This window comes from Phytophthora infestans, genomic scaffold (assembly GCF_000142945.1).
Source record: "Phytophthora infestans T30-4 supercont1.75 genomic scaffold, whole genome shotgun sequence".
NCBI classification, from domain to species: domain Eukaryota; phylum Oomycota; class Peronosporomycetes; order Peronosporales; family Peronosporaceae; genus Phytophthora; species Phytophthora infestans.
This window is the reverse complement of record NW_003303684.1, coordinates 205,606-220,830: the sequence shown is the minus strand read 5'-3', so window position 1 is coordinate 220,830 and position 15,225 is coordinate 205,606. Positions and strand designations below refer to the sequence as shown.

Sequence of the window (15,225 nt, the reverse complement as noted above, 5' to 3'; positions counted from 1 at the left end):
AGTGTGCCCACCGCATCCTCCCTTGTTTTCTAATGCTGGCCATCATCCGTCTCACTTCTAGTTTTGCCACGTCAAAGATGCGAGCCTCTTCACGCTGCCTACCGCTGTTGCTATTGACTCTATTGGCTACTGCGAGTGCGATGCCCAAACTGACGGAGCCCCAGGACGCACCATTCTCCGAGATTGTCGGACTGTCATGCTCCAAAGGATCCGATTGTGGCTACGTCCCAGCTCTCGCCTGTATCGAAGGGTACGAACGTCAGCGCTCTAAATCGAAAAAGCATACCCCTTTACGTTTTTATCCTCTTGTTTACATTGTAGCAAGTGTGAATACTGCCGACCAGCGGCTCATGAATGTGGAGACTACATTGGCGACGTGGCGTACACTTGCCATATAGTGGAGGTGCTCGACGAGTCGACAGGCGAGACAGAAACACAGCAAGGTTTGACGTCGGCTGGCGACGTCGTTCAAGCTGCTTATTGTGTCGAGAAGAACCTCTTCGCGCCATTCACATACAACGACCTTCTCACAACGCTCATTGCGTTTGCCTGCACGGCATTGGGCGCTGGTGGGGGTATTGGAGGTGGAGGCCTACTTGTACCCATGTACATCTTCGCAGGATTAAACCCGAAACACGCGATCCCGCTGTCCAAAGTGACGATTTTCGGCAGTGCTGTAGCCATGTATGTACGCCGTCAACTTCCGACGTAAACACCCATGTGAGTACTCTAATTGCTACTCTAATAGCGATAACACTCTAACTGGAGTTTTTTTTTTTACGTATTACAGTAAACAAGAACCGCCCTCTTATTGACTTCGGCTTGGTGGGACTCATGGAGCCCACGACACTTGTCGGCACGGTGTTCGGTGTTATGCTGAACCATATTTTCCCAAATTGGCTGATTCTCGTGTTGCTAGTGACGTTGCTCTCGTTCATCACATACAAAACCGTCTTAAAAGGCTTAAAGGTGCGTCAAGTCTATGAAATCAGGACTGTGGTTTTGACGATACTCACTCGATTTTATACTTTCAGATTCAAGAGAAGGAATCAAAACTCCAGCTTGCATTTTATCAATAATACGTTTAACGGTGGTCCAAATGGTGGCGGTCGAGGTCGGCGGTGGTCTATTTACCAGGTGAATATTGGTCAGTTTGTCATCGCTGCAAGCTGCACTAACGTAAATGCTGTTCACGCTTTATACAGCGATTCGACGTGGAAGTTGCAGCCCGTCGGTGGCTTGAAAAGACTCGTCGAAGTCGTAAATCGCGTGTGATTCGCGGAGAATACGAGAAAGATTTCCAGACTTTACCGTCTCTAACTGAGAAGAAGCCGACGAGTTCGGACCCTTTAGTCGGTGACAACCGTCGATTTGGTACGTTTCCGTCCGACGACAATGAGAAGACCCAGCGACGTGGTACAATCGAACGTCGCGATGCCCGAGTGCTGCCGTTCGAGTTCATTTATCCTCTGGTCGTTTCCTGGCTTATCATCCTGATACAGTCACTCCTTCGTGGTGGCCATGGCGCCCCCAGTGCTATTGGCGTGACATGTAATTCCTTGAATTACTGGGCTCTTACACTCTTGCCATTGACAATTCTCGCTGGAATTTCGCTCTACATTGGCCATCGTCTTCGCTTGTGTGAACCGATATATAGTGCTCAGTAATTATCCGTACGTGGATGGAGATATTCACTGGATCAAACGTCGTGTGAAGATGTTCCCAGCTGTATGCACCACTGCGGGTGTAGCTGCTGGCTTACTTGGTATCATGGTCAAAGGTCCCATCATGCTCGAAGCCGGTGTACTTCCAGCGGTACAGTCAGCTACTGCGAGCTTCATGATCCTCTTCACAGCTTCGTCCACGACGCTACAGTTCGCTATCAACGGTCAGTTCCCGGGTGAATTCCAGTTCGACTACATGGCGTGGTTTGCGCTTGTAGGATTTGTGGGAGGCTTCTGTGGCTTGAAATGTGTCGGGTACTTTGTGAAGAAGTACAAACGCGAATCGATTATGGTGTATATGCTAGCAACGACGATCGGGTTGTCGGCGTTAGCTATGGGGTTTATCGGACTTAAATTGACACTGGCAGATATCGAAAGTGGGGTCCATCTGGGCTTCCACGGCATTTGCGATAATGAATAAGAGCTATGGATGTATTAATCTAATACACGCCTATCACGACACATTTCTAGTATATCCACTGTCGAGATCTACGTTTCGATCTCACCAGCAGGATGTTCTTCGATAGCCTCTAAAAGTCGATGTTGTTGGAATCCACGACTACGTACACTGATGAGTTTACGGGACCTACCAGGTCGTAACGAGGACGAAGATCGAGGAGCTGGCATCACTTTATGTCGCTCCTCAGATACCGGAGGTAACTCATCTGCTTCTTCATGAACAGAGAACATCGACTCGTACGCACGTTCCTCTTCGTCACTCGTCAGCAGATCATGGTTCTTCTCGTTCGACTTGACAGCATACCAGGACTCTTCCTCCTGCTCCGACGTGTAGCTGCTATTGGAGTTCGGTGCTGCGTCTCGCGCCGATTGGAGAACTGCAAAGCCATCTGCGTTCAGTCCGTGCGATTGTACACGACGTTGCATGTCTTCCACCGGCTCGCGTCCGTCGAGGAACCACATCATACCGGTTTGTCGCTGCTCACGCTGCATTTCGGCTCGTATACGCATTTCTTGTACCCGGTCCATGTCTTCAGCAGGGTTGGTATAGTTGATGGGCGAGCTGATAGCCACGAGACTGCTACGTCTCATGTCGTCGTCGAATTCACTAGCAACGGTCTCTGCGATCGAGACGCGGCCATGAGCTCGAGTCCCTTGGCTCGACCAGTGACAAGAGAAGCCACCGGTATTGTAATTTGTCGGTTCTTCATCGTAGCTTTTGTAAACTGGTTCCGGATCGGATGCGAATTCAGGAAGACAACTCGTTAATAGAACCAGTATATGGGCTTGACGGTGGCGACGAGCCAATGCGACGGCAGCGTCCAGTGATCGACCGGTAGCGACCTGACGGTCAAGTAACACACGGACACACTCATAGTGGCCATTGATTGTGGCTACCGACAGTAGAGAATGCCCATCGAACGTGTACTGAGCCCAATCGTGCGGGTAGTGGTCCAGTAAGTAGGCCAAAATATGGTGACGACCATGCTCTGCAGCCACGAAAATGGGCAACGGAAGCTTGGAACTGACGTGCTCCATTGCAGCCTCGGAAAGGAGCTGAGTTGACGCCACGGAGGTCGGAGATTCTGTCGAATCGGTCGAGGATCTGGACGAGACTGAAGTCATGGGGACTCGACGTTGTTGCAGTCTCTGGAACGCCTTCCAGTGACCATGACGGACCACGAGGCAATACATGGCTCGACTGAAATGAGCGAGAACTTGAGGCTCTTCGAAGAACGCGTCCAGTAGGAGACTCAACACGTCGTCGTCACCGCATCGACAGGCCAATAGTAGAGCGTTGAGTTGGCACGGGTACGAGTCCCGACGCCGGAATCGACGTCGAGAGGTTGTCTCGTTCTCCATCCAAACGGGCGACGCACCTTCATCTAGCAAGGCGGCGACTTGTCGAGCTTTCCCTAAGGTTACGGCCTTGCGTAGTCTCAGCTGTAGACCACGAGAACCTTCTTCTTCACTTTCTTTGCGGAAGAGTTTACGCATGAACTTTGACACTTTGGTCATGAATCAAGACGAGGATGTAGTGGAGCGTTGCCACTGAGCGCGAGAAAAGCGAAATGAGAGCGTGGGTGTGTTTTGACCATTGAAAAAAATGCCATCAGCTGGCGAATGTGCTTTTTCGTCGCACGGCTACTCTATACGAGACTCGTGTTTCGTGGTCGAGTCTCTGGAGTCTCCACAACCGGTACCCTCAGCCGACGTTACGTGCACTTCTCCACCATAGGATGTTGAAGAGGTCTCTCTCTTCCGTTTGAATTACCGCGGATAATTTCCCGTGCTTAGTTTGTCATGGTATTAGTATCGGGAATCATCAAATTCTTTTTTTTGAGAAAATTAAATCATGTTTTATTAACATCGGGAATTTAGTCTCATTTCCCGAAGATAGAGTTGGTAGTTTCAGTCCGGCGTGGCAGAGAGCTGTATGGATCAAAATGGACATACAGGTAACGTCTCAAAGCAGCAGGTGCCGCAGAACTAGTCAGGGATAAGCTCAGATAGCAACTAGTCCACGCGAACTAATGACCGTCACGTGACGGCTCGCTCATTCAAGTCTCTGCCAGTTCTGCTTTTGGCTCTGCCTCTCTAAGCTGATGCTGCAGGGACCGAGCTTCGATTTCGCCCAGAAGGATACGCCGAATAAAGTGGTTGCTCTCCAGTGAAGCCGAGATAGTCGCGGCCACAGCAGCAGCCACACAACCCGCTTCCAGCACCCCACGGACGGGACTCGCACCCGGCTGTAGCCATGAAATTCGACGAAATGCCACGTTCCCCATACTCACCAGCACATAAGACGTAAGAATGAGGCCGATCGGCCGGCGACGCGATGGCGACTCGATGAAAATGGCAAGCGAGGGCAACGCGCCGCCCAAGAAAAATTGCAGTTTCCGATGCGTTATCGAACGATCGCCGAATTTCCCCATGTGACACGACAGGATCCAGCCCACGTAGACGAACGTAGTAAAATACGCAGTTGATCGTAGTAATTTGGCGACGAAGCGTCGAAGTCGTGTGGACATTGGGCTGGAGCGTACTTTGGCATGTCGTTGGGCGAATAACCACGTTGAGAAGTGCACGGGGAAATATAACCGGAAAGCTTCAGACGTCACGCGCAGCAGGAAGTCGCTGCGTGCGAACTGGTCGCAGGTCAGTCCCTTATGACGCGTGGAGCAGGGATTCGGATTAAGTCCGAGTTTGTACTGGTCCTGTAGCTCGGAAGCCATGGACTGCGTCAACAGCACATACTTGAGAATGAGACGCATGTGCGAACGCTGGTAGCTCTCCGGATGGAAGAAACCCGAAAAGTAGATCCATCCGACCGCTGTCATGAACGCAAGCAGCTCCAGTGGCTTCAATATAGACAACTCGGGGCGTTTCTCTATCAGATTGCGGACGAGTTGGCTCGCGGCATGGGTCGAAAGCAACGATAGAAGCGCCGGACGAGCTTTGGGCGACAGACACGCTGTTCCCAGTCCCGAAGCCACTGCAGAGGCCAGTACGGCCCCCCGAACGCGAGGTGTAGTGTTAATGCTGTCGGTACTGACGTTATTAGAGGCAGAGCGCTGTAGATACCGGAAGACGCCTGTGATGCATCATAGCACCAGTTAGATTCGATTTTTGTTAAAGCAATTCGAGAGTGCATTTTAGCTACGGACCGATGAAAATGGCAAATGCTGCAGCGTTGCGAGAAGGTTTGACCAGTGTCAACTGAGTCAAAGTTTGGCGTCGCAGTAACGTCACCAGTGCCTTCCGGTTGCTCACCAAGTTAACCAATACGGTGGCTGTAATTAGCGCGGCTGAGGCCCCACGAGCGGCATGATGAACCGGTGATACCATTACGTTGACAGTTGACGTAGCACAACGTGTGGACAACAAAACTGAGCGTGTCAGATTTAAAACAGTTTTGCCAAATTAAGAAGCTGTAAGTAGCTTGCAATTTGTCCTTTCAGCGACTTTTTTGGTCTAGATTAAGCATTTGAAACAACCTAATTGTGGAATTTAGACTCCTGATCAAGTTTGGATCATGGCATGTGTCGCGGATCTAGTGCGCGACTTTGAGTCGCTGCTAGTGCACAAGCATCGCTTCGCTCTCGCCGACGTCGTGACCTGCTTGCAGGCCATCATTCGTGACGTGGAGGATGTGCAACGTGCGCTTATCGTCGCGTTCTCATCGGCGGATAACGAATCCGCAGACGTTTTGGCACACATTTCAGATCGCTTGGAGCGTCTTGTGGCGCTGGTGCCATCATTCCTGGGCGAACGGGAGCTGTCGATACTGCTTAGTGCATTGCAAGAGCTCACTCGACTTTCCAGCGGCTTATATACAATTTCGAAGCTGCAGCAGTCGATAGAGTCGCTGTCCTACCACTCGAAAGCGCTATCGACTGCAGTATCTCGAGACGCGGCAGTCATCTTACTCCTGACGAAGAAACGAGACGTAAGTAAACAGTGGTTCGCCGTATGAACAGCAAAATCGATACATAAACGACATTTTTTGGTGACTATTGCAGCATTTGGCGAAATTTCTGGAGGACGGAATGCAAGTGCTGCAGAACTCGCATTCAAGACGAGTCGAGCAATATCAGGAGGCGATCACGCAGCTTACCGCCGAGTTCAAGCTGGCTCTAGAAGGTAAAACGGAAGCTTATTTTTTTTCATAATATAGGATTAGAAATGGATTTAATTTTTATGTGACTTCTAATACAGACGAGCATTTGCAGCGGGGCAAACAGTTGCACTTTGATATTCAGACAATCGAGACGTCCATGGCGACGATGCTACTGCCACATTTCGAGATCTGCAGGACCATCACCACTGCGTATGATACGAATCTACTATTTTAAAAAATTATTGTGCATTATTCTAACAAACTCGGTTTTAGAAATGCTCAGGTGCAGTCTGTGGGTTCTTCATTTTCTAAACCAGAGCGTGACGCCATCGTTACTTTCGTGCGTACAGCTGCAATGCTGAAAAGTGGGGACGTGACCTTCAGCAGGTACGTGAATTTATAGTATCATTTCTAAATAATACCTAACATGAATAAATCCTACAGCGTTCTTCAAGACGCATCGAAGTTTCTGGAGCGTCTCGCTCTATTCGAGCAAGCTGCTAGCAAGGTACAGTACCTTACTTGCTATAAATCGAGAGATATCAAACGCTTACATTACCGTAGGATGCGTTTCTGGTTTGCTCGAGTGCCTTGAAGCTGCAATTCCGGGAATCTCTTGACCAAGAACTCTTCCTCGCATATGTCCAGGACTGGGTCTTAAAACGCGAATCCTTGCAGGTTTAAAACACGTGTATCAGTGCTTTGATATGGTGTCTGATAAATTGTTATTGCTTCCTGTTTCGGCTATGTTAGCAAAACGAATCAAGCAGTGACTATCAAGCTTGTACCAAACATATTCAAGATTTAAAAGAAGCCATCGTTCGAGCACACGAACTAGCTCAAAGCAGGTAACTTAGGACATTATGAGTATATAAAAATTCATGTACTAACTGTGCTTTAGCCAGGATAAATTGGCGTTGGATGACCCTGCACGGGAGTCCCTAGCTCAAGAGGTATTACGCATAATGTAGCTGTATAAAGTATGGAGTCGACTATTAACATCATCTCTGCGAAACCAGGTGGCTCGCATATTTCACGACGAAGACGGCGTCCTAACGCGATGCGATTTAGCTTGAGTATTCCTTTGCCACTGTTAACGATCTGCAATCTACAAGAGGGTCTTGATTCGCGTTGGTATCTTCCATCAGAGTTGCAATGGCCAAGGCCACACACTCACTTGTAGCCTGGAATTGCGCGAGCCACCGGTTACTGTAACTTAGACACAACTTGGCAAGTCTCTGGGCGTTCGACGAGGACACACTCGCCGCTTCAAACTCGCGCATATGCAGCTGTTCGACCGCCAAGTTATTGTAGCACACAGCAGCAAGACAAAGCTTCTGTGCCGAGCCACCGCCACCGGCCTCGGATGTTTCCTCGAGTTTATTTTCCTCGATCATTTCGAGGATACTGGCCATGTATCTCATCGCTTCCACGTGCTTCATCTGGAACGAAAGCAGGTTCGCAATGTGCAGTCGACACTTCGCGAGATGAGACCAGCTGCTCTGTCTGCTGTGGATCTCGTGCGCTTTCATCATATACTGGAGTCCAGCATGAGGCTTACGCCGCTTGTAGTAGTAGTGCGCATACGTGTCATACAAGTAAGCCAAGAGCTCCGTCCTCGTAGTATTATCCACTAAAATGGAGTTGTCGATGAGATGTTCTGCCTGCTTCATCAGTTGCAGTCCGGTCGGAAATTTCTGGTAGTCGATACAGCGACTGGCAAAGGCGTTGCAAGTGACGACGAGTTGTTTCCAGAGCTTCGTCTCTAGCTCGTCCACTCCTCGAGCTCGAACTAAGGCGATCAACAACGACTCGAGCGTGGTGATGCACTGGGTGAACTTTTTCTTGGTCTCTAATTGTCGAACTTCTTCACACAACCGATGGTCGCATACAGACAAAGATTCTGCCATCGAATGTTGAGGTTGTAGCTGGGACAACCCGTCGGCTAGCGCACACCACACAGCTTTTACTGCTCCAGTGCCAGCGAACCAAATAGGGCGAGGAACTTTGGGCATATTGATAATTACTTTACCGTCTGCACGAAGCTGAGATGGCTCCCACGAGTAGTTTACAGCTGTCGGATATTGTCGCTGCTTTGTAGGTTTGAGAGTGGAGCTCTTGCCGATTACTGGGAGTGACCAGGATGTCTTCAAACGACTATTTGTTATGTTTGCTGTACCAGAATTGTGAAGTTGTCGTCTATCGCTATGTCCTGCAGAGCTTAAGTTGTCGCTTTGCTCCCTTGCAAAGCTGTTGGCGTTAGCTTTCTCGAGCGCTTTAGCTTTCACGGATGTTGCGTAGATTGTCAGTATCTGCCGTGCTAGTTCATTTTCCCATTCGTTGTCGTTGTCAGGTGCTTTAGAAGGAGGCTGCAAGAGCTCCAGATCGCATCGAATACCATCCGGAGAGGTCTTCTCTTCGATATCAACGTCATCTTTCTTACACTCTTCTAAATGCTCGACAGGCTGGTTGCCACATTCACGCTCGTTTTCATCTTTTTTCTTCGTATCTGAAGGATTTCTATCCGATCTCGGCTCGGAAGTAGCATATCGTTGTCGTAGCTTTTCCACGAAGCTGGTTTTCCCGTCTGTTGGTGGCTGTCTTACTTGCCCAAGAAGCACCTTAGACCGGTCGAGTATCGCTAGCGTCCGTAAATCCACTTTCTTGTATACCGCAGCGAATGCGGCGTCAACGGGGTCAGTGTACTCTGAATAATCTTCGTCGACTTGAACTCGAGATCTGGAATTATTGTGTCGATGATGCCGTCGCCGTTGAGCCTCTCGATTTCGATTTTTTCGACTGGCTGTCTCTTTATTGTGAAGAGGTGACTGTGATAACAATGACGTTGGTTCTTGACTAGAGGCTGGCAGCGCTTGTTCAGCTTCTTGGTCCGTCTGGGCTGGAGACGGGCTGCTATGTGCACTAACCTCAACTTCTTGACGACTTCGAATGATCGGCTTTATGGTAGAACACTCTATAACTTGGCTTTTACTGTACTCTTTAGCGGTTTGAGCTCTAGCTCCGTGGGCTGTACTGCGTACATGAGGATAATCGAGACCGCTATCTGCAAGAGAGTGCTGGACCAGTTTGTGTAAGTTTTTCTCGAGTTTAGAAGTAGACGTCTTCTCTTTCGTGCTTGGTTTCTTAGAGCCCACGGTGGCTGCAGCTAGCACCCCGGAGCGTTTGATACTGTCCAAGATCTGTTGGATGATGACTTCTCGCTGTTGTTCGAGAAACGAGGCTTGCTCTTCTCTCATTTTCTAGGTAGAATTTTCGTTAGCCCATTACAGAGATGCATATATCTCAAGTTGCAACAGCACAGACCTGGATTATCTTCGTTACTTCCTCTAGAGAGAGCGAACCTCCATTTGAATTCGTATCGGGACTAGCATCATTCATCGTGGAAGCACACAAAGATGAAGAGCGGTAATAACGTGAGTGATAAAAATACAGCTCAAAAATTCTGACGATTTACTAAATATTTGCAAATGATCATAGATTATAGAGACTTCTGAAACCACTGTCGTTCCTGGTTATTGTACCGAGTACTTTTTCAGGAAAATCTAGTTTATTGACTTCGCTGTAGATGTATCAACCGAACTCGCTTGCGCTTGTTTCAGTGCGTCCTAAAATCGACGCGCCTCAACGTCTCCCAACAGCATGCGCCGGATTAAATGGTTATCCTTTAAAAAGCCTGGAAGGAGCACGGACACTGCTGTTGCTATGCATCCAGCTTCCAAAAACCCACGAACCGAACTGACGCCAGGCTGCAACAACGGGATCTTCCGAGTTGCAACATTCCCGGCACTTACAAGTGCATACGAAACCAGAATCAGCCCAATCGAACGCCGACGTCCTGGAGATTCAGCAAATATCGCGAGAGACGGGATAGCGCCACTTAAGAAAAACTGAAACTTTCGCAAAGTCAGCGACTGGTCTCCGACTTTGCCTAGCAGACAACACATCGCCCATCCCAGATACACATACCCAATAGAGAATGCAGACGAGCGCGTCATCTTCTTTAGAAACCCTTTCAATTGGGTCACCGCCGGTCTCAAGCGCACTTTTGCATGACGTTGGGACAAGATCCACGTTGTCAAGTGCACTGGAGCATACAAACGCCAAGCCATTATCACGACACGGAGCAGAAAGTCGCTTCTCGCGTATTGCCCACAGCTCAGTCCTTTGTGTCGGATGTTACACGGGTTCGGATTGAGACATTTTCGGTACAATTCTTGGAGCTCATGGGCAACGTCTTGCTTCAACACGACACTTTTGAGAATTTGTGTCATGTGGGAACGCTCGTAGCTTTCCGGGTAAAAGAATCCCGCCGAAAAAATCCATCCACCACCTGTCATGAATACCAGCAACTCGAGAGACTTCAGGAAGTTGAGGTCCGGATATTTCACTAAAAAGTCGTTGAAAAGCTGGCTCGCGGCATTGGTAGACAGGAGAGACAACACGGGTGGTCGACTTGTCGGCGCCATCCATAGAGTGCATATCGCTGCTGCCACTGCCCCGGCAGGTACCACCCCAGTGGGCATTGTCACATTTCGAGTAAGATCGGGAACATTTTCGTTAGATTCGCACTGGACTCGAGCCGAGGCTGACCGCTGGAGATAGCGGAATATACCTGTAACAATGACTGTAAGAAGAAAATAGGGACCCGATCACATTTAAGAATTACGGACCGATAAAGAGTGCGAGTGCAAAGCTGTTCCGCGACGGTGTTACAAGTTTGAAACGTGGCGACAGTCGAAGCCGAAACAGCGCAAGGATCGCGGTTCGGTTGCTCGTTAAATTGGTCAGAGCAGTCAGAGCCACCAACGCGGCCGAGACACCGCGAATTGCATGGGGTGTGGGGGAACTAGCGGTCAGAAATGCCTGAAGGTGCTGCGTCGAGTCAAACATGACGTTTTTTACGTTGCGGAGTTATTTAAGGAGTGAGCAAGTCAGTGTATTGTCTTGACGATGTGCGAGCGCGGATCGCGAAGTTTAACTCATGGACGTGAACATGCAAATCCTGGCTCACGTGTTTGCGTTACACATACAGTATCGACGGAAGATATGGCCCGTGATGGTTAACCAATCTTCAGCAAACAACTTGACAGTTCTATATTGAAAATTGTAAAGGCCGCGCTTACACTTCTTTTGTAAAGTCAGTGCGTCTACATGTATAATATTGGCTTATTGTATCTCTTCCTTCGATATGTGTACTGTACCTGTACGAGTGATGCGGCATCTGCAAGGATGACAGTCGATAGATTCTTGAGCAGGACTACTTGTACCTATCCAAACACTTCAGTAAGGCTAGATCAGGTTGTCGAAGCCACGCACTGTGCAACGGCAAGCAACAACGGCAAGTTCAGGTCTGCCAATCGCCACTACACAGTGAAATTCGTGGCATTGCAGTGGACTTTCAAATATATTGCTACAAGAGTTAAGCAGAGTGTTATTGCCATTCACACAGTTTTAATTCAAAACTTTTGAAGCGCCTTGGTGACTCCGAGTGGGAAAGCGACATAAACCCCGCCGTTGTCTTCTACACAAACGCAATGGCATGCACGCGACACGGCGTTTGCAGAGACTGTGGTGCCGCAAGATCCTCCAGTCGAATATGCAGCCATCTCGAGGTCTCAAAAAAAACACAGTCTTGTCAGCGGAAATACTCCTTACAGTCACTTGAAGAAGATGCAGCACTTCAGTGAAATCGAAACATACGTCTATCAAGTCTATTTTGTAGTCCTGGACAAGATCCTCTGCTTCAACTATATAAAGTCTAACAGATATATTCAGTTTCACAAATTCAACGCTTATTTTAAGACCGTTGCGAGCCTCCTTTAATATTGGCCAGCACAAGTCAATCTCCTTCATCCTCACCAAGTCAAACCTAATGGAGCAGGAGATCCTCGCCACAGAGGAAGAGCTAGCCGGTAATTTGCTCTCAATCCTCTGTATCTTTCTACTCTCTTAACTCACGTTCCCTTCATTTTTAGACTTCGCTGCCGGTAGCGTCACATGCATCTCACCAACTCTGGAGAAGGTTTTGCTGGAAATGCGCCTAACGGGCGTGCCGTGCTACGCCTGGGCACATCTCAAGGTGCTTCTATTGGCCAAACTGCAGCTGCAACTCGACACAATGGACGGCGACGCCGCCAGCAAGGGCCGTCGTGCCAGTGTCACGCAGCTGCTCCAGACCTTCGAGAGTCCGCCCTTCACGCTGCAAAGACTCACCGAGATCATCCTAGAGCCGCATCGCAGCTACCGTAGTCTCCCCAAGCTGCTTAACGCACTGGAGAAGCTGCTAGCCGTGAGCTCTACTATCCAAGTGGTGGATCCTCGCACAGCCCAAGCCATCATGCAACAGTTCCAGAACCCGGGACCACTCGAGATCGACTCACCTATTGCTCGGCCAATAGTAGACGGCGACGTGGTCACTCGTGTGCCCTGGACCGGCACCGAAGCTGCTGCCTAAAAGCGTAGACAGCTTACCTTTTTTTCTATTTCTCCTTAATCTAAACAACTTTTTTAATACACTAATACAAATAAAATAAAGAAATTAATTTTTGCTCGGATAACTCACTGCGAGCATAACCCAAATGGCCACAGTGTGTTCCGCATACGGGAAGCACCGTACTGCAAGCGCGAACTGCGCCGAGCGAGCGTGGAGCGTCAGAATGTCGGCTACGAGCGGGTTGGACGCCATAGCTGTTAGAGCTTCATCCGGAGACTCGATAGAGAACATGGAGGGCACACCTTGGAAAGTGTGACCTTCCTCAACAAAATTTGTGACGCTTTGTTGAAAAAAAAGATTGTCCACTTGAGTCACGCCGTACAGACGCTCCAGTTCGTACGAGTTGAGTGCTGGCAGTAGGTAGAAGCTCAATTCTTCGCTCCAACGGGTCACGAGACCTTCAGCTCGTCGACGAGTAGCGATCGCTCGTCTTAAAGTTGCTACCCATTCTTGCTCTAACAAAGAGGCTGAAGACACATCGGGCGGTAGTAGAGCAGTCTGTGGCTGTCCAAATGGAAGATCTGCGATGAGGTTCTCGTCCATACGTTTCCAACACGTCTCGTCTTCGAAATCGAAAGAAGACTCAGCGAGTTTCCACGCTCGTGGCTGCAAGTTGGCGAAGAATTGACGATGATTGAACACGCAATCGATCGCGCAATAACCTCGTCGTCTTGGTGCTCGAGAGTCATTTACTGCGAACTTCTCGCCTGTCACAGCCTCCCACAGTAAAACATCAGAAGAGCTAGACGGTTGCGTCAGTCCTGCCTCAGTTTTTTTTCAAATGATAATAATATCCTTACCTGCTTCCTCGTGTGAGGACCCAAACATGGCCAGCTTCCGTACTTCCTCGGTCTTCATAGCTACGTTGAGACCCTCGAGCGAAGCGAGATGCACTTTTACTGGCAGAAATCGTGCCAATGCAGACGAACGCGTCGAGTCCGCAGCCTAAAAGCAGCGACGCAAGTAAAATCTGACAAACACATAAGTAAAAAATATACGTATAAAATATAATAAAAATAACTCACTGCATGATCTTGAGCGTCCCCCTTTCGAGCCGATAAAACAGTAGCAATAGATCGCCACGTCTCGTCTGCGCCACCTCCAAGAAGCGCATTGGACTCATACGGGAGCAAGCCAACGAAGCGAGCGGCTTCACTTGGGCTTCTCACGGCCATGGGAACACGTAGTGGAGTTATAAACTTACAGATCATCCGATAGCGACCTTCTTCGTCTTCAGCGAACATCTTGACAAGACGTTGTCGAGACCCCAGCTGTGCTAATAACTGCGAGTATTCATCGTCTCCTTTCGGTCCCTTGACGGGCTGTCGTTTGTCTTGGCGAGTTTCACTTCGGAACTCGTCCCACCACTGCTTCGCGTACTTGTAGAAGGAATGATTGCTCGCATTACGCTGGATTGCTTCCTTATTAAGGAACGACCGAGCTTCATGAGCGATACTTGGCGTGCGTTTACAATTCAGTAGATCAGCGCGAATGTCTAAGCTCCCAACGGGTTCTTTCATTATCCCCGTGAGCTGAATGGGGAAGTGAACAAGTTGCAGCGTCGAGCACAGTACTCGTCTCCAATCCATCCGATAAACTGCTAGTAGCTCGCTCGAGAGTTCACGCCATTGAGCGGTACCATTGCTATTTCTACTCTGTAACTTTTTCGTAACTTTGACCAGGTTTAACTGTACTGGTTCCTCCACCAGACACAGCGCTTCCCACGGTGCCATGACGTCGACGGCGTAGCTGGCTCCACCTCGGGTTCTAGCAGTTCGCGTTCTCTTCTTCTCCACACGGAAACGGAAATGCTCGTCGAACGGAGGATCGACGCAACATCGAATGTCTCGTGAAGTCTGACGTTGCGTTTGAAATGTTACATTCACGCGGAAAAAAGTTACAACACTTCCAACTGGACATCTCTTTTCATCCAATCCGACGTCGTCCTGGTCAGCGTTCTTGGTATCCTGCTCGAGTTCCACTAATTGGTCGACAAAGGCCTTCCCTGTAGACAGCCGTAAGTAAAGGAATACATCTCGGTCGTTCTCCAACGCTTCGTCGTCAGCTTCTTCGTGGTTGGTAGATTTTGCAGGTGTCGCCAACTCCATCGATCGAACTGTAGCCAAAAGCTGTTGCACGACTTCGCTCTCTAAGACATCATGGATCAGTTGTTCTTCGCTCGATTGAGTAGCTTCTTCATCGACAGGATCCTTTTCAGTATTAGGCTGTTGCTCTGTGTCTACGTCCTCGTCAGGCGACGTAACTTTGATCTTTGAGTTGACCAAATCTCGGATCTGTTCATAGATTCCTTGCTCATGCAGTTTGGCATCGATTGCAGCTCTTAAGGATCGGATCTTCTCGTTGTTTGTCTCCTTCGCATCGGTTATCTGCTCGTCCATTATTGGCGA

At 49.1% G+C, this 15,225-nt stretch overlaps 8 protein-coding genes across 8 annotated transcripts; 3 read left to right on the top strand and 5 right to left on the bottom strand.

Annotated features, from left to right (window-relative positions):
- Positions 1 to 1,770: 1,770 nt before the first annotated feature.
- Positions 1,771 to 2,145, top strand: PITG_19109 (uncharacterized protein; the record flags this gene model as incomplete). Its single annotated transcript, XM_002997380.1, has 1 exon — positions 1,771 to 2,145. One exon carries the CDS (start codon positions 1,771 to 1,773, stop codon positions 2,143 to 2,145), a length of 375 nt encoding a protein of 124 aa, XP_002997426.1.
- Positions 2,146 to 2,213: 68 nt separating this feature from the next.
- On the bottom strand, positions 2,214 to 4,052 carry PITG_19108 (uncharacterized protein; the record flags this gene model as incomplete). Its single annotated transcript, XM_002997379.1, has 2 exons — positions 2,214 to 2,801; positions 2,910 to 4,052. 2 exons carry the CDS (start codon positions 3,699 to 3,701, stop codon positions 2,214 to 2,216), a joined length of 1,380 nt encoding a protein of 459 aa, XP_002997425.1.
- A 191-nt stretch (positions 4,053 to 4,243) lies between these two features.
- PITG_19107 (uncharacterized protein) lies at positions 4,244 to 5,531 on the bottom strand (the record flags this gene model as incomplete). Its single annotated transcript, XM_002997378.1, has 2 exons — positions 4,244 to 5,277; positions 5,351 to 5,531. The coding sequence occupies 2 exons, from the start codon at positions 5,529 to 5,531 to the stop codon at positions 4,244 to 4,246; spliced, it is 1,215 nt and encodes a 404-aa protein (XP_002997424.1).
- Positions 5,532 to 5,718: 187 nt separating this feature from the next.
- PITG_19106 (uncharacterized protein) lies at positions 5,719 to 6,987 on the top strand (the record flags this gene model as incomplete). The annotated part of the gene is made up of 9 exons (XM_002997377.1): positions 5,719 to 5,842; positions 5,909 to 5,963; positions 6,049 to 6,053; positions 6,095 to 6,132; positions 6,206 to 6,326; positions 6,402 to 6,513; positions 6,577 to 6,690; positions 6,748 to 6,811; positions 6,868 to 6,987. The coding sequence occupies 9 exons, from the start codon at positions 5,719 to 5,721 to the stop codon at positions 6,985 to 6,987; spliced, it is 753 nt and encodes a 250-aa protein (XP_002997423.1).
- Positions 6,988 to 7,370: 383 nt separating this feature from the next.
- Positions 7,371 to 8,318, bottom strand: PITG_19105 (uncharacterized protein; the record flags this gene model as incomplete). Its single annotated transcript, XM_002997376.1, has 1 exon — positions 7,371 to 8,318. One exon carries the CDS (start codon positions 8,316 to 8,318, stop codon positions 7,371 to 7,373), a length of 948 nt encoding a protein of 315 aa, XP_002997422.1.
- Positions 8,319 to 9,277: 959 nt separating this feature from the next.
- On the bottom strand, positions 9,278 to 10,790 carry PITG_19104 (uncharacterized protein; the record flags this gene model as incomplete). Its single annotated transcript, XM_002997375.1, has 3 exons — positions 9,278 to 9,367; positions 10,056 to 10,110; positions 10,291 to 10,790. The coding sequence occupies 3 exons, from the start codon at positions 10,788 to 10,790 to the stop codon at positions 9,278 to 9,280; spliced, it is 645 nt and encodes a 214-aa protein (XP_002997421.1).
- Positions 10,791 to 12,174: 1,384 nt separating this feature from the next.
- On the top strand, positions 12,175 to 12,858 carry PITG_19103 (uncharacterized protein; the record flags this gene model as incomplete). Its single annotated transcript, XM_002997374.1, has 2 exons — positions 12,175 to 12,236; positions 12,300 to 12,858. 2 exons carry the CDS (start codon positions 12,197 to 12,199, stop codon positions 12,776 to 12,778), a joined length of 519 nt encoding a protein of 172 aa, XP_002997420.1.
- A 4-nt stretch (positions 12,859 to 12,862) lies between these two features.
- On the bottom strand, positions 12,863 to 15,216 carry PITG_19102 (centrosomal protein, putative; the record flags this gene model as incomplete). Its single annotated transcript, XM_002997373.1, has 5 exons — positions 12,863 to 13,559; positions 13,618 to 13,787; positions 13,843 to 14,117; positions 14,166 to 14,995; positions 15,077 to 15,216. 5 exons carry the CDS (start codon positions 15,214 to 15,216, stop codon positions 12,863 to 12,865), a joined length of 2,112 nt encoding a protein of 703 aa, XP_002997419.1.
- Positions 15,217 to 15,225: the final 9 nt, after the last annotated feature.